General features: G+C 42.7%; 2 protein-coding genes across 8 annotated transcripts in view; both read left to right on the forward strand.

The window, feature by feature from the left end:
- The window catches only part of LOC140655753 (cell surface hyaluronidase CEMIP2-like), a 58,391-nt gene that overhangs the window by 31,186 nt on the left and 6,125 nt on the right, over positions 1-21,080 (forward strand). For 5 of the 6 annotated variants that reach the window (XM_072870604.1, XM_072870599.1, XM_072870601.1 and 2 more), the window contains 4 exons: positions 6,244-6,452; positions 17,679-17,861; positions 19,799-20,012; positions 20,797-20,898. In XM_072870604.1, coding sequence (XP_072726705.1) covers positions 6,244-6,452; positions 17,679-17,861; positions 19,799-20,012; positions 20,797-20,898 — 708 coding nt within the window. Of the gene's footprint in view, positions 1-6,243; positions 6,453-17,678; positions 17,862-19,798; positions 20,051-20,796; positions 20,899-21,080 lie in introns of all 6 variants that reach the window. The other variant, XR_012043840.1, reaches the window with a different exon arrangement.
- Positions 1-21,080, forward strand: part of CEMIP (cell migration inducing hyaluronidase 1) — a 118,549-nt gene that overhangs the window by 26,825 nt on the left and 70,644 nt on the right. The window lies entirely within an intron of this gene.

Consider the following 21,080-nt stretch of genomic DNA (forward strand, 5'->3'; position numbering starts at 1 on the left):
CTATGTGGTGAGGCAGTTTTTCCACCATAGAAAATTTCCTTGGCTAGGTTTAGGCAAGCATAAACATTTGCTTCTCTGGGATCCGTTACTTACCAGCATTTTTCAACTAATCAGCATCCAGCAGGATGAGTAAAGCTCATATGAAATGCTTCACTTTATGGGGTTTGGGTAGGGAAATATATATGTGTGCAGGGTAGAAGAAATTGGTCCCATGCAGTAGGGTTTTATTTAATTTGGAGGGTATATACGTTGGAGTATTTCAGCTTAACCCTGGTTCTCAGCACCTTGACAAACTGATGATTTGTTTGTGTGCTAAATTCTGAGTGTCATATTTTAGATCAAAAGCCTAAAAGAGTGAATCCAATTATGGAGAAAGATGGTTTGCTTTGATCTTAGCAACTCTATTACAAAATCTGTTTTTCTTTTCCTTTTCATGTAGCTCTGGTAGACAAGAACTTTTATTCTTCCCTAGTGCAAGCAGGTGAAACTGTCCTTTCAGTTCAAGGAAATAGTGACTTTTACATTACTGCTGAACTGGGCCCAAGATAGTCAGCCTAGGGATGGGCTACTTGGCATGGAAAAATGAGATCCAAGTCCTTCAGCTAACATTGCAGCCAAATCCTTTCTGAGCAAAGTGCCTAGAGTTCAGTTAGTTCCTTTCTGCTTGGTTTCTTTCATTCACTTTTCATGCTCATCTTCTCCTGGATGTAATTTGCCCAGGAAAGGAAATGCCTGGGGAAAACCTATTCCTCTGGTAGTGTTTCTAGCTCCACAAAATCCTGGGGATAGACTTTCCTGAGGGCGTTTTAATCTGGCAACTCAGGTTGACATTCCTACCTTCCTACAGTTGGTTCATGGTCCTTCCTCCTCACTGTCTCCAAGAAGCATCATGCCGCCTTCCCCACATGGTGTCCAAGACCGTCCTTCAGCAGGGAACACTAAGAAATGCCTCGTGCTTTGGCTCCAACGTTGCCTTTCACTACCAAAAAAGGGTTCTGGGACCAGCTTAAAATCAGAAATTTACACAAGCAAGAACTATCAGGTCTTTTTGTCCTCCTCTTTCGATTCTGGAGCCTGTAGGAGTTAGTTGTCCAAACAAGACCAACCCCCTTTGCTTTTTAATGACAGCTGAAACTCTCATGTTGTAATGTAAATAAAGCGAGGCTTTGAGGAAGAACAACAAGTACAGGGAGACTCACAAGGAAATCACAAGAGTTGGCAGCACCACATCTTCTAGCAATCTCTGTGAGTCACTCAGACTCCGTCAGCAAGGCGCTGAGGTCTGCGGTGTCCTGTCAACCTGACTTTCAGCTGTTGCAAAGGCCAGTAATAAAAGAAAAATGTAGGGAGAGGCTCATCCCATAGTTCTCTCTGTGTAGGTGGGTGAGATTTCCAAAGGCACTGAATTGGAGACTCCTCAACACCTGCATTACTTGTTAAAATGTAAATGAGATTCCTAAACCATTTCTGATTTTTATATAAATTGTAAGACAAGTGCCTTGGCTCCCACTGGGCAGTTGAAGCTGTGCACTTACTGCTTCCTCACAGACTTCACAGCAACTCATCAGGAGAGGCTGCGAAAATTCTCTTTTTTGGTATTAGTCTTTATTAAAATAAGCAGAGTTTTTGGCAGGATGTGCTATTTTCTTTTATAAGCTTAGAAAGGTGTTAGACAGTCATAAGAGACTGCTACATAGCTAAATTAGTGTCAGTTTTGAATTACCGAAAAATTGATGCCTTGCTATTATAAAATGCTTTAGGCAACGCTGTTGATTTTTCACCAGTTCACTTAGTCACTACCTTACTGCAGGCTGCTGAAGTAGAAATTCTTCTGTAACTCTGTCTTGCAGTGAATATTTGCAATTGCACTGATCCTGCATCTCCAAGTTATATACCTTCAGCTGGTATCTGCTTCTGTATTCAGTGCCTGTGTAGCTGGTTTTCGTACTGATGCTTCTAAATGCAAAGCTAGCAAGAGATGCAGCAGGTTGCAAACGGCGCTTTTCTAAGCACAGGCAAAACCGTACAATCCCAGGGTATCTGCGATGCTTGAGGATTGTCAGCACCTCACGGACTGGGAAGAAGGAAAAGCCTGCAAGATATTTTTCAGCTAATGGTGTCCATGTTTGGACAAAGAGGTCCAATTTTGATCTCTGATGTGCACCAATGGAAAATCAAAGTAGTTTTGCTGATGTCAGGGAAGCTGCTGTCATTTTTAGGGCCAAAATTGGTCCTAGCATGTCTTATAGAAAGAAAGAGACATTTTTATTTCTGAAAGAATTTTAAGGTCTTCACTTGGAAACGTCATAGAGAAAATGTTTTGCCCTGGGAAATTAACCTTTTTTGAACAGTCAAACAACCAGCAGAGGAGAAAGGGTGCTTTGAACTTCTCATTTTGCCCCAGCTTGACAGCTGACAGCACAGTAGGACAAAAGTGATGTTAAAGAAACTAGAAAGCAAGCAAACCTTTTCTGAGAAACCAAGATTTTCTGTTCCAATACTTTGCATGTTGCTTATCTTCATACTCGCTATCCAGTTGAATAGCAGATCCCCTATGAATTGTAAAAGAACTTATCTTCTCAGTTTCACAATCTACTTGGGAAAATTGCCATGTAAGCACAGGGAAATCTGACACATCTTTTCAGCATGAAGTGTTAAGCAGCTAAAATGACAACTATGTTCATTAAACCATCCAGGCAAGTAGAAGGCTCACATTTTATAATGTTTTAACTAGCTCTTCTTCTCCTACTACATTAAGCTGTCACCACTTCTCATATTTTAAAGTATCTTTATGACCCACTTTCTTCTCTTAAATATTTCGGTAGATCTAACCAAAAATTATGGAGTTGTTGCTAAGGAAGATGGATTTTTCATTCTAGAAAAAAAATTCTCATTACTCTCCTTTTCACTCCTATTCATAAGCATTTTGCCCCTCCAAAGGTAGATACAACGAACAAAAGTGATAAATTTTTCCAAGTTCAGTTCAAGTGAGTAAAGGTGTCACAGAGTAAAGGCTGAGGAAGAAAGAGGCCATGTTGTGACATCCCAAGAGCACTATGCTGGGACAGTGGCTGGTGTGTCACCTACCTGGGGCTGGTGGAGTTCAAAGGGTTCTTTTTACTTCATTCATCTCATTGAGAATTAAAAGCAGCCTTTTGGTGATGACTATTTTGGGATTTTTCTAAACTAGTCTGTTGGTCTTGATTGCAATCCTGAAGGGGTAACAAAAAACAAGTACTAGGACTGACATGAGTCAGCATCACAGAAGGGAGGTCAGGGATTTCATGGACAGGGATTGGATTCCCCTCTTGTCCCTTGTTCCCTCAAATAAGGGGGGAGGCCCAGAGAAAGGGATTAATGGGAAAATGTGGGGTGCTGCTTTCTGTGCAGCTTGGTGTGTTCAGGAAGGACCAGCCTACTAGGACTGTTGCTCCAGAGCTGAGCCCAGTTGCTGCAGGGAACATCTCAGCTAGTCCCTGCTCCCAGTAAGAGTCCTGTTGACTTCGTGATGCTCCACCTGGGCAAAAGAGTCTCTTTGTGTAGGATCTAGATTGCTCGATCAGGGCATTTACCTACTGTGACCTCCTTTAGTGATAACCATTTTGCAAGATCCACCAGATATACTGCTGTATTTCTGTGGGACTGAAAATCACATCCTTGGTGGCTTGCAGTTCTGGAAGGCATTCACTCAGTGGCCAGTGTTGGTCATTGCAGGAGACAAATTCAGTTTACAAATATTTCTATCAACACAGAAGGGGCATTTTTCCTTGTTCTAGTAATTACTATTTCATTCTCAAAACACCTGTCACCATTATCCTCAATGTCAGACATGGTCCCTAGGCACCTGGGGGAAAAAGTTACCTACAAATCTCTGATAGGCTTTCCTCATCATCTTATTGAAGCGTACTGCAAACTCTTCCAGCACTCTTGAACTCATTAACAATAGTTATAGTGAGCAGCCTATGCCATGCACAGCACTCTCTCTCTCTCTTTTTTCTTTTTACACAGATACCTTAAAGTATATAGGAATCTTTTGTTCTTGGTAGTCTGTAATTTAGGAACTTTTGGGGCTCATTGAATGCATTTCCTTCCTTTCTTGGCTTATTTTATCATTTGTGCATTTAATTTTGTAGTAAGTGCACAGCAGCTACCACCTTAATATTCTCTGCTTGCTGGAGACACGTATTAGAAGGAAATAATGTCAAAATTTGCGGTAATAAGACAGAAACTCTTGCCTCTTATCCAGAAAGACACAAATAGGCTGTTATTTTGCAGTACCAGAGTTCATTCCAACTGTTCTTTATCAGAAAAAGCTGTTTTAATTGAGAACAATTAATACATTGATGGGATTTCGGGTCCAAAGGGACCTTACTGATCACCTGCTCTGACCTCAGCATTTCCCCATCCGGGTGGGGACAAATGACATTGAAATGTGGTTTATTGCATTGCATGTTACTGACTTTCCAATCATGGTTTGAATGTGAAGGGAAAATAGGTTTTCCTCCTTGGTTTCATAGATAAAAAAGGTCTTTTATCAGACTGTAAAAATAATTTATTCTTCCTTGATCCATCAAGAATGAGCAAAAGGGCTGCTGCTCAGAGATTGTTTGAGGTGAATTACTTGATCAATAGTTCCAGCCATCAAGAAAAGGTTGTGTTTAATGCAGTTCTGGGATCCACTTTAATCTCCAAGGGTCTGCAGATACTGCTCAGGATAGGCTCTCATCATTAAAGTGCAATGGTGTGAAAGGAGGAATAGAATATCCAAGAAACATTTACAACCACTTTTGGATTAATTTTTTTGATGTGAGACCCAAATTTTTAACTTGAGCATTCAGCATGAGGCTGCTGAACTCAGGGGTGAGGTGAGGGGTAGGCTGAGATGGCCTGTCTTTTGGAGGTCCTGAGTAGCTCCAACTCAACACCAGGAGCAGGTGCAAGTGTGGAATCCTTCTGGGCATGAAACTGGAACTGGGAATTGAACTGGCTAGAAACCTCACCTAAAATAAGCCCATATATAAACCTGTGAGATATAGTCTGTTTTTGCAGAGCTTTCAATCTGTGTAAACTAGAGGAAGAGAAGCAGATACGGAGATGTGAGGGGCCCAGGTCTCATAGCCCTGCATTAGGAGGTGACTATCCTGATAGATAGAGTCTCACCCTCTCTGCTAGCCTTGGCTGTGCTTATATCCTTGCCTGCAGTATTAAAATCTGTTAACAGACTACTACCTCCATTTTGATCTACCTCAAAGACAGAAATTGAGTTTAAAAATAATTTTGCTGGATGGATACTCATGTAGAAGCTTAGACGCTTCTGAGCTAACGTGGATTTTTGTGTTGGATGTTTTAAGTTCTTGATGCAAGGACCACTATTCTACACTGTAGGAGAGTGAAGGAAGCAGGATTATAGGTGTCCTCACCTGTCCTTGGTGCATTTGAAACCCTTCAGGGAATATGACAAGGTGTCTGCTACAAGCCCGCACGTCAAGACAGATTTGTATGACTAGCTTTGCACCCTCCTTTTGCACTGGAATTTCACACGGGGGAAGCAGGTGAACATCATGCAGTCAGCCTTAAAACTAGTGTTTGCCACATGAATTGGCCTCCATTTAAGTGATGGCAGGACAGAAAAAGCATACAACCCGAGTGTAGTTTTGTAATTGGTTTGTAGAGTTGAACTACAGGCCAAGGGCACCTGTTGGTCCCTGCACAGAAGAGCCCTCTGTTGAAGCCTGTGGAACATGGTAGTTAGTCTATAATGTCATATAGTCAGGCCATCGAGTTTTAGCCCCCAAAATTTCAGCCTAGTCTGCTGCTCGAGAGCAAAGATGTGGATTCCATTAGATAACTGGACCTAATCCAAAGCCTGTTGAAATAACTTAAGAGCTTTCTGTATTTTCAATGGAATAAGCCTGTTTTTAAAGTGCAGCTATTTGAATTCATAAAAAAGAGTTACTTTGCGATATTTCCTTGATTATCCTTCTCCCTTAAGATTTTGAATAGTGAACATTTTTATGGTGCTGTACAATTCATATCTCACTTCATGGTGTCCCCACAAATGGCTGCAGATGCTATTTCTGTTTTACCTTTTTATTTGAACTGGAAATGTTTCAGTGACTTTCCAAATGTTCTGAGCTCTTCATTGGCAAAAACCATTTACAGGCAACGATGATCAAATGCACATGTTATGGCTGAGCCTGGCTGGTTTAATGGCTATGTTTGTCATTTTCCTTTCACCCTCAGCTTTATATTCAGGCCAGACGCCCCGAGAATCTGACCTTATCCATTGCCAGAGCAGCATACCATTCCCATCCCTTGCGGTTGCAAGGCGTGAACAGAGGAGCACCGTACCAGCAGTACCAGCCTGTCATCATGCTCGAGCAGGCTTATATCATCCAGTGGGACGGCAGAGCACCTGAGGATATTATCCTGTACCCAATCAACTTCAACAGGTACTGCCCTATGTTGTTAGAAAATGTTCTGTTTTCAAAAGGTCTGGAGCTTTAACAATTTCCCAGGTTATTCACAAGTGACCTTTCAAAAGTCTCAGCAATTTCTGAGAGCGTGGAAGCAAGGTGTTAATGGCTGGTACTTACTGATGCAAAGAGATGCCTCTGCTTTCACTTTATTCCAGCTTTTTTGATGTGCAGAGACCTTTCTCTTTCCAGAAAGTTTTGAAACAGAATCCAAGTAAGTCCTGGCCTGCTGTCCCTGAAATCCCTCCAGAAGAGCTCTGGCTCTTGTTCGTTTGTTTGTACTAGTTGCTGCACACATAATTTATCTCCCATATATATAAAGTGCAGAAATACATCAGAATGTGCACAGAGCTTTGCATCTTCTGTAATCCAAACAGCACTGCAATCGCTGTTTCTTTTTACACAAAGTTTTAAAATGTTAGGACTCAGTACAGCAAAATTGTAGGCTGTGCTGTATTTATTTCCCATGTTTTCTTCTAGCATTATATAAAAGCAGAGTATATCCATCTTAGATACTACTTTTTTCCCATGCAGTCTGTTCCGTTTTGCATAATTTCATTTATGGTTTTTAGTACTGTTCTTCTTACTTTAGTGAAATTACTTGTGCTTTGCACTGGTACAACTGTTAGGAGAGAGTCCTGCAATCCAGTCACCTTAGCTGTGACAGACGTTGCTATGGTTTGCACAGATGAGATGCTGCAAGAGATGAGCACCACAAAAAAACCTGGCCATCACCTTGGGTTCTGCAGTTTATGTGACTCCTCAGTTACTGAAAAAAACACAATACAATAAAAGGACAGAGGTACGCAAATGGAATCTTCCATGATTACACGCAACCCAGCCACACACAGGCTCAGATTTGCACAGCAGGTTTTAGATAGTCGACATGAAAGAACTCAGAGGCACCGAGGACATGAAGCAGCATGTACCACTGGTAAATCTGGCGGGTTCCCAAGTTCATCCAGTATTATCCACCAAACCCCACACCCATCCTCTGCTCCTCCAGCAGAGTGTCACTGCTGTGGTTTTAGCTTAGGATAGTTTTGGCAAAAGCTTGAGCTCTATTTGGTTCCCCTGAACTTTGGAGCTGAAGAAATTTGGGGAAAAATACTGTCCTTAGTTCCCATTATGAAGCCCCATGGGAACATAGCTAACAAGGGCAATGTTTCCTCTTTATACATGCCCATTATAGCCAGTGACATATATCTGGTCCTCTTGATTTAAAGATGTAGTAGCTGTAGGACTATGACCGAGTAGCTGGAAAATCATTGTTTGGACACTCCTGTCACAGAGGATTTATTAGAATTAAATCACTGTTTTCTGTATTAATATATCTTTGTGCTCTTTAAGGAAGAGGTAAACCCAGTAGTCACTCAAAGGCAAGCTGAGCTTTGCAATTATTATCTGTCTTAAAATTATTAGCTATTTCCTTGCAATTGCAGAGCTAAGTCTTCTGCTCGGTAACTGGTGGTTACTCTATCAATTGTGCCAATTAATACTTGCCAAAGCTTTGGTCCATGGTCTTCAAGCACAGATTCAAATTTGAAGGCAGCACTGGGTCTTTGGTAAAATTCAGCTTGAAGTTTAGCTCTTGTTCAAGCAGCAACTTAACTACATTTTACTATGGAAAACCACAATGTGGTTGTGGTTCTCTTTGTCTTGTGTGAAACCAGTTATTTGAACAGGGCAAAGGTTTGTAGATTTTTCTGATCCAGAAACAGTTGGCAAGGTATGTGTTTTGAAGAACTATAAAGAAGAAATATGCTGTAACAAAAGAAAACCACAATTTTACTTCATTCCATTTAGAGCATCTTGCTAAGAAATAACTGGGAATGAAACATGCGGCTGCTCTGTGTGCACCTCAAGTATGCTGGATGCTAACTAATGCGAGACTTAAGGCTGATGCAATGGCAGTAGTGAAATGTCCAGACTGCATGCAAAAACATGGATAAATGAGATTCCTGTGGAAGGGTAAAGGAATTGAGGTGAAAAAGAGGATTTAGGAGTTTGAAGGAAAGCAAGTGCCTGCCTAAGCAGTTCCATGTATGACCTTTATTAAACATTGTATTCCAATTATTTCTGGAATGGAAGAAATCTCAGATTGTGGAGCCCAGATTAATCAGAGTTAGAAAATCAGGCAAGACCTGTCTTAAGTGGCTTTATGTTTTGTTTGTTCTTTTTTAATCCAAAATACTGAATAATCTGCCAAAAAATGAGCTCTTAACATAGTAATATCTGTGCAGAATATGTGATGCAAACCAAAAAATGTTTGATGAACTTTAATAGCAATATTCTAGGATTAATTATTTCAGACATAACCTGAGTCAACAATTAAACTATTTTTAGTCTTGTCATTGTAAAATGATGAATAGATATATCCGGGATGCTGCCTTTGCAGCTAGACAGCCCTCATGCTTCTGGAGTGATTTGCTCTACGCTAGCTAAAAGAAGGTCAGAGGGGAAATAAGGAATTTGGCAGGGAGATGTCTACCAGGATCTGGATTTCTGTGGAGGTCAGGCATAGCACTGATGTTGAATACTTGCATGATTAACACTTTCCCTGCCTCTGAAGCACTGTAGAAAGACCCAATAGAAGTCATGCCAGTTCAGACATCTATTAAAAGACTGGAACATCTGGATTCCTGGGGTGGGCAGGAGCTGGTCGCGATGAATTCCCATGACTCAGCTGAAATTGGCAGTGCTGCTTTCTGCGAGCTGCAAATCTTGTCCAGTGAGTTCAGAGGCACCGCTCGGGTGGATTTACTCAGGGGAGGAGGACACCAGTTAGAGCACAGTCACCGAGCAGATCTTTTTCTTTCTATTGTGGGCACCTGAAGGGTTGCTGCAGTACTTGTGTCTTCCTCGCACTGATTCAAACTGTGTTTAGAGTAATTCTTCAGTTTCTTCACTTCCATCAAAATATGTAGCTAAACCAAACAAAATTGCTGTGTCTCCACATGCTGCCATCTGCGGCCATGTGGTGCAAATGAGCTGTTTAATGCACGCCAACTTCCCTTCCAATGAGAGATGTACATGTTTGCATTCATCAGGGTAGCTGTGTCACTAGCTGACTGATGGGCAAATATAAAGCCATGGCAGAGACCTGCAGACTGTGTTTTCAGGCTGCTGGGAAACATAGCTGTCTCAGCAGAAATGCCTTTTTAAGCTATAGATAGGGTTGTCTGTCTAACAGCTGGGAGTTTCCCTGTGAGGATGAGAAGGCGGTTGGGTATTGATGCTTCTGGAAAGAGGTAATGCAGGACAAGTAACTTCTGAATGTTTTGGCAAGTGAACAGAAGGAGAGTGCCATCTGGAATTTTAATGACCAGGAATGAAGTGTGCTCCAGAACCAGTACAGATCTGCTGAGGATTGCTCTCATCGGGCATAAAGCGTGTGCAAAACCTTCATGAACGGAGACCTCAGACCCCTTCTCCATGGGCTTCATCTCTTTGTAGGAGCGGTGTCTGCCCCCTCAGAGCTGTTTGTATGTTTTCTTGGGGTTTTTTTCTGCTTCACAGAAGTATGAGAATGATCTGTAAGACTGAGTTAAGGGCTTTCCTCAAAATTACTACCCTGAAGCACAGAGGCCCGCAGAGAGCATCAAGCATGTTACGAGAGCGGGGAGAGGCTGGTAAGCCAGGAGGAAAGGATGGAAAACAGTATTTGGTTGCAAGTAAGTGCCTCCTTTCAGGTGCTGGAAAACAGTACAAAGATTGGCACTTCATACAGTAAGCAAAGTCAGAAATGAAGTCTTTCAATTTAATGACCTAGGCTTTGTGCCTGTGCAAATTTGCTAATCGCAGAAGAAGCTAAGGCAAATACTATTATCAAAGGCACAGTGCTGTTCAGTCAATCAGCCAGGCTTCTTTGTGTTATCAGCACATCTAAAGATAAGAATTAAATCTCCTCAAAGCACATATCTGAAGTATAGTGTAATAAGTTGTGCTGTTGAAGCAGCCTGAAAAGCAGTGGCAATTAGATTAAACATTCCTTGTTTTTAATGAGCACAGGCAAATATTTCTATACTTGGTCTGTTAAGGCTCAGTGGGAAGGGTTTTCCCTTATTAGGGCTCTCTGCTGTGGTTCGTCAGAGAGAATTCAGGGAAATGTAAGCAGCTCATAGTATAAAGAGGGTGTTTTTTGTAGGTAGAATGACACAGTCCTGCAAGCAGGGGCTTTCCTTTGTACTGCACCTCTCCTGGCAGATGCTGGCTCCAAGGACAGTGCAGGGCAGCCTTTCCCAGGCTTTCTTCATCGGCACCCTCTTAGCTTCACCTGGAGGGGTACGGTGAGACTCATAATATCGATGTTCTTTGGTGCCTTGTTGCAGGAGTTGGATCCTTATGAGAGCCTTTAGAAAAAAAAAACAGCAGGGGGGGGCCAAATTTCTTGTCAACAGCAAGCAAAAGTTCAGATGTCTATGTGTGTGTCTGGGCATGTGTTCAGCCTTTCCCCTGCTGTGGTGTTTGTGCAGGGATGGGCACAGGTGCACTGCTCGACTCCTGTATTTGCTAGGCTGGAGTTCTGTGCTAAGGCTTTTTATCACATTCAGCAGTGAATAATCTAAATTATCTGAAAATTCAAGAGCCTGAAATGAGTTGGTGTCTAAATTCTTCATTAAAAATACTGGAGCCTTTGGACGCTGGGTGATATGAAGCCTCAAGGATGCTGCAACCCATCCAAAGGTGGAGATTTCAGTGCAAGCAAACTTACGCAGTCCATGTCTGCACTGAGACTCTGGGGTGCTTGTTATATTTGTATTTGTCAGGGTTGCGTAGGTAGGTGTTTTTGCTATGGTTTCTTATCCAATGCCAGTCTGATTCATACTTTCAGCTACTTGTCATTTTTTGCGATTAAATTCCTTAGTGGTGATAAGGTCTGGAGGAAAGCAAAGATAATGAGACAAGGCTAGAATGTACTTGTTGCAGACTTGCCCAGTTTATGGATATTTTTCTTTTCTATATTCCTAAATTGTTTCTTTTTCAGATTAGTTCTAAATGAGTTTTTCCTCTTGCTTCCCAGATTGATAAATGCACAGGAAGGCAAAATTAGTATTTCAAAGTGGAGCTAACAGTTTAAGGCTGTGACTGTTTTCTTGTTCTTGTACATACATGAGTTCTGACCTCGATCCCCCAGATCTGGATGTAATACAAGTAACACCAGACTATTTCCAATAATAATAAGTAAAGTGCTACTTAGGTTTCATAGCCTGCCCCTCCTGATAACATCTGTAATTCAGAGTTAATCATCCACACAACACAGAAGTTAGCAGATATATTTGAATTCCCTTCTGTCTATTTAAATCCCTTAAATTACCCACAGGTCAACCAGTGGATGAAAGCCACAAGATATTTTTTTTAAATTGGAAAGAAGCTAAAACATTTGCCAGAACACCAGGTTGCAAATTGCACTGTTTTAGTATAGCTGGGCCAAAGCGGGTGCTGACATTGCCACGTTCGAGTGATCCTAAAGCCCCTTCTTTGCCTCCCCGCCTGCAACCCTTGCTGCTCTCTGTCCTCTGTGGCTTGCGCTTGCAGCTGGCCTGGTGGCAATGGTTGGGATTAACAAGGTGACTCTGAGGAGAGATGTCCTTCCTGAGATGATCATTTTACAGCATGAATTAGAGCAATCTGAGCATCAGACAGTCCCCAGATGGCCATGGCAAACCAGGCTGCTTGTCACTTTGAAGCCTGGCACATGACACCTGAAGGTTTTTCCTTGCTTTCACCCTTCTCCTGGCCCATGGAATGGGGCTTGGGGCTCCTCAGGGCCACCAGCCTCTTCTGACCTGATGTGCATCTGAGGCACAGCAGCAGGAAAATACAAAATACACAATAGTCAGTGACAGAGTACTTGGGAACGCATTAAAAAAGATAAAAATTGAATTGGGATGTAATTCCTCCATGAAAGCATGTAGGGTGGGAAAAAAGATGATAAGATTATGTACTGTATTTAAATGCAGGAAGTTCTTATTTTTACTTGAATACCATTGTCTGTGAGCCAAATGCTATCTGAGTCAGTCCCAGGTTTCATGAGTATCAGCAGAAGTGTACCTCAGGGCAGGATCCCTTCTATAATTTGTTGAGCTTTGCAAAAGGAAAAATCATTCTTATTGCCTAAGGAGGCACATGGGTAAAACCAAAAATTTTAATTTATATTAAGAGATGGCCTATGCTTTTGAATTTTTAATGGAGTTTCCTAAATGGCAACATTTAGGAAAGACATTTAAATCCCAATACACACAAGTCTAGTTAGCTAAACACATACCTAACTTGTTACTATCCCCGCAGCAAGCGGTCTTCCAGAAGAGTCTATCCTTAATAACAAGATCTTGAAAAAAATTGCTGGATGTTCGCCCAGTAGCCGTATTTGTCATCGCGGGGAATTTGGATGTGTTTAATGGACTTGGGTTGAAGGCAGAAAATTAAAAAAGAAATCTAGAAACAGAGAAGGAGCAAGTGACTGCTGCAGGGAGCCAGTGGGAAACGTGGGTTCAAGGGAAAGAGCTTGAACTGAGAGAAAGTGGTGAGGACATGGCGAGGTTCCTTGCAGCCCTTTCTCCATTCTTCTCAGCACCTGTGAGATGTGTGGGTATTTCTTTCTCCATTTTCCCCACCAGTGATGCTGGTTGGAGAGGAGGTGGCTTGTCCTGAAAGCAGGTTTTGTGCCAGAAGAGATTCAGCCCGGTGCTGGGCAGATTGTTGTGAGGTTGGGAGACATTTTTGGAGAGAAAAAAACAGCTGTATCCTGACTGAGAGCAAGGAGCATTGACCTCCTGTGGTTTGTTCTTGGGATGGGTTGGAGGCTGAATGGTGGCTTTGCTTTTTTTGTCTTTTGAAGTTCAAAATTCAGCCTGTGAGAGACAAACTTACCAAAGCAGCATGTGGGGGTTTCTGCTTAATTCCCATATTATGAACAGGAAAGTTTCAAATTCCCAGTTGTCTCACTCCCTTTGAAAGTTCACCTCACATAGATGTTGATCAAAATGTCAGAGGGGTTGTTTTTAAATAGGAGTAATAACAGTTGGGGGAGACTGACTCACTGGATGAAAGTCTCTTGTTTTTTTCGAGACCAAGGAAAAAGTAAGTAATTTTTAGTTGTACCCTACAGCATTCCCTCATTAGCTTACCCCAGATTTTCATCAGTGAGATCAGGATTTGGACTGTGCACTTCCATGGTCATCAGCTACGTGACACACCATGTCAATAAACATGGTGGAGATGTTTTCTAGAGTAATATTCATCAGCTTAGAAGTTCCCTTAGCTAAAATACAGCCAGGATTGATGTCCAGCATAACCAGCAACCCCAGCACTAGATCATACCCATTTGCCCAGGACTGATACTCCATCTGAGGTAGTCAAGGGGCACGTTCACAATATTGAACAAGTGTTATTTGTCCTCTCCCAGGCAGTAGAGTCCCAGACATGCACTCTTTCTATGTTTACTCCGGCCAAATCTCTTCTCCAAGTTAGATGACTCACTTCACATCCCACCACTCACAAAAGTCTCCCCTCCTTTGCCTGCTTGATCACGTTTCTCTGAGTGGCTTTGCCTTTGGGAGTTTGGGGTTGAGCTGGGGGGGTTGTTCTGAGGGTTGTAAATGAGGTATGTATGTGTGTACGTGCAGATCTGTATCTACCACATGTCCAAGAACAGGAAACCTCTTGCCTGCTTTTTTTGCCTTTCCTTCATCCTTTTTTGCTTTTGCTTATCCCAGGAATCCTGCTCATTGCCAAAACATAAGAATACTTTTTTAACACTTTGCCTGATGTTTTTGCTTCACCTGAAGGAACCAGAATTGCAAATGCCAATATCCTGGTGAAAAAAGAAAGGCTTCTTGGGTTTGTTTCACCCAGCCATTTCCAAAAGGAAATAAACAGGTTAAATACATTCATCAAAATGCATGAAACACACTGTGGGGATTGTTGAATGACAGTAACAGAGAGGCAGAAGTGTCAGGTTTTATACATGCTGGTGTCGGCAGACTCTCAAAAATTTTCCAAGTGGTGTTTGATACTGGTAGGACCTACTAAACACTGACTTTTTGCTAGTGCATATTTAGCTTTTCTCCTTCAAATGCCAATTTTTTTTGTAAAAACACATAGGAAAATGTTGGCCTGATTAAGAACAAGAATGAAAAAAAGAAAGACTAATGTTCCTTACTTCTGAAAAGAACTGAACTTTAACATTGGAAAAGGTTATGAACACACTTACTTAGTTTGGGGGTGAAAATATTAAGTAGCTCAAGTTAGTTTCCTACACATGTTAATATGGCTGTCACTTAAACTGTCAGCTAATTCCAAATTCAGACTTTCCACCTGAGAATATTTTTATTTGTTTCTCTTGCAAGAAACTCCTAAGAATGAAAGTTTAAAAAAAAAGTCCTGTGTATTGCTACATTGGACAGCATTTTGTGTATCGATAGTCTGACTTCAACCCTTGTGTTTTAAATTATTTTTTCCCCTTTGTTTGTGCTGGTCTTTAAGCATAAGAGCATCTAAAGCTACAGATGTTCCCACAGCATTCAGGCAGGCGTCTGAAATTACTCTGAATTTGTAATTTGGGATCTACTATGAATTCAGTGTTTTCTCTTCTTGCTAGTGCTGCTTGTGTCTCCAAGCCTCCGGGGCATCTGCAAAGATCCCAGCTGATATGCCAGTACTGAGAGCGGCAGAACAAGGACTTATTTTTCTTATTCTGCCTGCAAATATTCACAGTTTATTGATCACCCTGAAAAAGATGAAGGCTACCTGCACTTGAGACCCAGTCAGGAGGTCCTTGGCCAGTGCAGTGGCTGAGGAAGGCACACGCACATCTGTTTTACTTTGAATGCAACGTCCAAGATGCCCCATGCCTGATTACTGCTTGTTGCCTGAGGTTGCATTTCTCCCTCAGTTTTGTCAGTGGCTGGAGAACAGGCATCTAACACCCATCCGCTGGCCAGCTGCAAGGCACAGTCCTGTGGACCGTCCCGCAGTAGCGCTGGTGTTTCTTGCTTTGCTTTTCCTGGAGATGGTGCCCAGTTCAGCCACACAGCCAGGTATTTGGGAGGGTTTACAGTGGATTTTGTACAAGCTGAAGAAACAGAACTGAAGCAAAGAACTAAATAGGAAGCTGTTAAAATACCACTAAATTAAAGAGAAAATAACCACCTTATTCTTTCCTGTATTTACATAAAGGATAACTTCTAATGCCTTCCCTTCTCACATCTCCTCCCAAGCCCTTTGTTGTGGGAATGCACTTATTTCCATCTCTTCCTCCACAAACTCCAAAGTAGGTGCTTTTCATTTGATCCTTTCAATCTTGATATAATTTATTTCAGCGTTTCACTCAGCTTGCTCATGTGCACACTAGGCTCTAGCACTCATATTCCCAAATGCCCCAGCAACTCAAGGCAGTTGCAGCTGTGGGTTTTTCAAGCTTTTTTTTTTCTTTCACCTTCCAATTGCCTTTTCTAGTGCCTTTCTTGTTCCCCAGGGAGGTGGCAGCCAGTGTAGCACGGCACCAAAGCCAGTTCCCAGCATCTGAGGGAAATGGCAAGTCCTTTTATTGATGGTGTCTTCAGGGGATGAAATGTGCTAACGCAGTGCAAATCACCCTTATGAAACAGCCAAATGTCTTGGGACTCCGTCCTAAAAATATTCCACAAACATGGCTCTGGTGCATTTCTTTCATTTCCTCTAGTCGGAGGCCAAATAATCTGAAAATATATCCGTTTTCTAGCTGTCCTGTGTTATGACACAGCTGGAGCTGGTTAAAATCTAGAGGGCAGTATCTGGCTTAAGCTGATGGGTCTTTGTGCGGCTTTGATTTATTATTCTAGAACAGCCTGTCCCCTTTTCCATCCTGCAGATAGTTTTGTTTTGTTTTAATGAGAAAACCAGAAAAAGAGTGAAATAGCTTTGCTTTTGTGCTCTCCATGTGTAATGCAAAGTAGAGGTCTAGGCATGCAGATTTCCAGATTTCTCCAAATCGAAGCGGTTTTCCCCCATTTATCGCTCTGCAGACAGGGATGGGTGGCAGGTCATTTCAGGGCAGCCTTTGGAGAAACTTTGGCTTCCTCAGCTTTTTAGGACCCAGAAAGACAGCCGATGAAGGTGGTATTTGTCTTTTTCTAAGCCAAATGTGTATTCTTGCATTTTAACCAGGAAACCAGGTAATGAATACATTTAAAGCCTGGATGGTTTTGGCGATATGAGGAAAGCTAACCATGGTACTGGTTCAGGCACTTTGGTGTGGTACACTGAGCCACTTCAGAAGGTGGAAAGAAAAAAAATAATTAAGCTAATTATCTTGCTATTCGGTTTTTCTTTTCAAGTGTAAACTTCTTGTGGCTTTCTGCTTTGTACAGTACCAGTGCATCCCGTAGATGGGAAAGAGTGTCAGGTTTTGCGGAGGATCCTTCCCATCAGTATCGGAAGTGCACCGTAGCTGCATCTTTTGGCTCTGAGTCTTATAACAAAGGTTTCTAGTTTGGAGCCAGTTTTTCTCTCCATGAGGGTGGCGATGCAAATCACGGCATAAAGGAAAGCTACGGGGGCAATTTTTTGTAAGTGTGCATGCTGGAATTGTGATACACAAGAGTTAAAAGATGATCTAACTTCACCCTTAGTTATTCTAAACTGACATTGAAGAAAGAGCAGGGGAGAGGGAGATTTTAATGGAAACCGTAATAATAAACTTTGCTGTAAAGTGGAGGAAGCAGGTCTCTTTAGACCGTGGCTCTGGTTCAAGTCAGAGATTACTTTCTAATTCCTGAATCTGTGCCCCCGGTGAAATGTCTGCTGGATGCCGGTTCCCTCTCCCGCAGCAGCTCTGGATGAACTAAAACGAGCCCTGGCTGCCTCAGGAGACGCGAGTGGGTATGTGACTGGTTGTACTGCAGCCTTATGGGGCGAGGAAGAGAAAATCTGTGGTTTTAAGCCATCCTGGCACCTGACTCAAAGTCCTCTGAGGTCAGCCGGGGTCCCTGGATCAGACCTTCGTAATAAGCAGCCGTTGTTTCCAGACAAAGCAAAAAAATCTGATTTTCTTTGGCTTTGAGGATTTGTTGTGTTTTTTTAAAGGAGGAAGAGAACCTCAAAGGACATTTCTTTGTTTTCCCCTGAAGACTGTACTCTTGGCTGCAGACCATCTCTCCTGTACTCAAGCCCTTAAGTGCATTTTCTCTCTTTCCCCCTGCCTCCCCTTTGTGCCAACAGAGGAGACTGGCTGCACGTTGCCCTCTGCTATCCCAGGGAAGCCGTTTTCCAGGTGGTGGCGGATATCTACCAGCGACGGACAGGGACAGTGCACAGCGTAAAGCACTACCTCGCCTCTCCTTCCCGGGCCAGCGCTCTCAATGGGACCGGCGAGCGGCTCTTCTACTTCGACAGAGCATTGGGGTGAGCCCTGCATTGCCCCTGAACGGGCAGCAAACCTTTGAGGTCTTTCTCTTACCAGCCCCAGCATCTCCTTTCCCTTTCTCATAGTTAAACTTCAGGCCCATCCATCTTGCATGGTCTTTTCACTGATTTCAGGTCAAAATGGATTTACAGGCTGCAGTACCCAGGTTAGGTCTATTTCTGTATCACCGAGCAGCAATTTGCATTGCCGTTTAAGAAAATGGCTGATTTCTTGCCCGGACTTAGCTCCTTTGAGGTGTCCCTGCTGCTCAGATTGCTGCAGGTGTGGGTGCGGTGTAAATATTTGTTAAAATCCGCTGGACCCCAAAAGGCCGTGAAAAGGAGCCCTCTTGTGACTGCTGCAGCTCCAACACTGAGATAGTTTGGGAAGTTTCAATTTCTTCATATTCCCATAAAGAGAGACTTCTAAAATAATCTCTAAAAATTAGATTTTGTGAAAAAAGGAGAACACCATAGTACATCTCTTATTTTGAAGGCATGAAAAGAGTCCTAAAGATCTTGCACTATCTTTATAAGTCTGCAGGACACCTTTGGTTAAAAAAACATATTACGAAATCGTATTTCTCAGTCAGCTAAAATAGGGAGGAAAAAAGTGTTTTGTGGTCTAACCATGGGTCCCATGACGCTTCACCTGACTAAGTAGCTACTTCAGGAATCAATCCACAAGTGCCAGATTTGACAATGAGAGCGGATATATTTATTCATTTAACCATAACACATGAGCAATCGAATCCCGGAATGTCTTCCCTGCTAACCAGGCTCCTTGCTGACGGCCAGGTCTCTCTCATGATAGGAACTGTGAAATAACAATTTGCTAATTAATCCCCCTCTTCTTTTTAATTTTTTTTTTTTTTCTGGGGGGGAAGTTGCCCAAATTCTGTAAACAGGTTGTTTACTACTGAATAGTGGGGAAAATGGTTACACGTGTGGGTCTGTGGGGGAAGAGCCATTAGCTGCCAGCAGCCATCTGGACCTGGTACATGCAGACTGATGGGTCTAACCTAACTTAATTCTGGCAGTATCAGCCTTTTTGTTCTCTCTTTAATTCAGCAGCGATTTTTTTAGCCTTTCAGAGTACAGAAGTTAGGGGATTGGCTTTTTTTCTTTTCCTGTTGTTGTTTTTTAGACTTTATTTCATAATGAGTGGGATGTTTCCCCTTCTTTTTTTAATGCCGCATGCTGGATCCTTGGAGAGGAACCAAGCTTACTCATTCTTTCTTCCAGACAAATAGAAACAAATATTTAGTTTTAAAAGAAGTAGAAAGAAAAATCCCTTTAAAGCTCATGTATCTTTTTGATCCTGGAGCTGAACTGAGCTGTTTATATAATTTCCTCAGCCTGAATTGTAGAATGGACACAATTGAAAACATACTTAGAACAGCTAGAAAAAAAATGAACTCCAAAGGCCAGAAGACCTGGCTGCCTTTGAGCTTTCATCATGCATGCCTAGGGCTAAGCTCTGCCTGCGGGCCAGGACCGTGCAACACAGAGAGCCGAAGGGGAGATGCTGGTATTTCCGGGCAAGCCTGTCTCCTTCTGCACAACAGCCTGAGCACCACTGCTGCTCCTTCTCTGGTGGGATGCCACCACGCCTGGGGGCAGCGTGGGGTGCCTGGGGCTGGAGGGGGTGTCTGCCCCCCGCGACGCTTGCCTGGTGAAGGCAGCGGGCTTGGGCGTACGGGCTGCAAGTGCCGCAGGTCTCGTCATGCCAGGATGAGAGGGGAGCTCAACCTGCATCCTTGCAGGACCCGTTTTGCAATGGCTGTGCCGTATTACACCGGTCTAAGACAGAGCTGGTTTGTAATGTTGGGAAATGGGAGGGATAATGCAATTTAGCAAGTGCACACCCTGCCTCTACCCAGCTTTTCCTCTAAGCACATGGTGGCTCTGATCCCTCTGTTTGCTCTCATTTGTAGGTACCTATTTGTTCGCCTGCAAGCCCACAAAGCTCGGAAAGGACACAGTTACTGCTCTCAGCAAGGCTGTGAACGTATTAAAATCATGGCGCATATGTACCCAGGGGACTCCTGGAGCTGTGACCCAAACCCCTTCCTGGAGAGGCCAGCAGCTGCCCAGCGCCCCGTGTCCCAGCACCCGGCTGGGCTGTGCAGGGCGTGTGGGGCCCCGCAGGTACCCGCTGCGTGAAACAGCACCTGAGGTTACGCAGTGTATGTGCATCCACATGAGGTCAATTCGTTTTCACAGCGTATAAGGAAAAGATGTAGGGAATTCCCACTCATGAATCTGCCCAGCATCATGTAACCTGTATAGAGGGAAGGGTTTCGCTCTGAATTTCTGCAGCTTTTTGTACTATGCTTCAAAGATAGCCTCAAAGAAATTGCCCAGCTGGAAGCATGTGAATGCGCATTCATGGCACCTTTTTTCCCCATTTCTTTCTCTTAAACAAGAAAAAAAGGACTCTTGAGAGGGCTCAGATTGGATTAGCTTTGAATTCCAAATTCATTGGATGCCATTCATTGAATGCCATTGCTGCTGAATTTGAAACTGGGAAGTAATTCTGGTTAATAGGAAAAACTGGAAAATTAGAGCCAGGTTCTCTTCTCATTTACTGTAAATTCACCCCACTCTAAATCTTGTAGAACTGTTTCAGCCTCATACAAATCTGCACTTGAGTTTATAGCCAGACAAAATATATGAAATTCATATTCAATGTTTAAACTTACTTAGTGGCAGAGTGACCATCAGAGGTCCCTTCCAACCAGCGTTGCCACAACCCTTTGATAAATGGTGTCTTAAAAATGAGCACTTACTTGTGAACCAAGATCAGAGTTTGAAAAAATAATTCTTAAAATTTTACAATCATATATATGGTCATTGGTACCTGGTGTCATTTTGTTGATGAAAACCAGTTAGCAAGCCAGTTTTTAAGTTTCTGTCTCTGGTGTAATTGCAGCTTGCTATCACTAGCACACCCTCAGTCAAGTATATAAGGATCCAGATCCAGTCTCTCAGCAGGGTGGACGTACAAAACCACTTGACATCCGCATTCATTAAGGTATGTTGTGTTTTATCACATTTGAAATGGTGATTAAACAGGGGAAACTTTATCTCCAAGGAAAGTTACTGCAAAATCTTGCTGAGCCTTGGTGGAAGGAAATGGGAAGTTCCCCTGGAAGAGGCAAGTGCATTGTTCTCCCCTACAATTAGCTCCATTAAAGTCACTGAGAGTTCGTATTC

The sequence above is a fragment of the Ciconia boyciana genome, chromosome 8 (genome assembly GCF_034638445.1).
Source record: "Ciconia boyciana chromosome 8, ASM3463844v1, whole genome shotgun sequence".
Taxonomy (NCBI): domain Eukaryota; kingdom Metazoa; phylum Chordata; class Aves; order Ciconiiformes; family Ciconiidae; genus Ciconia; species Ciconia boyciana.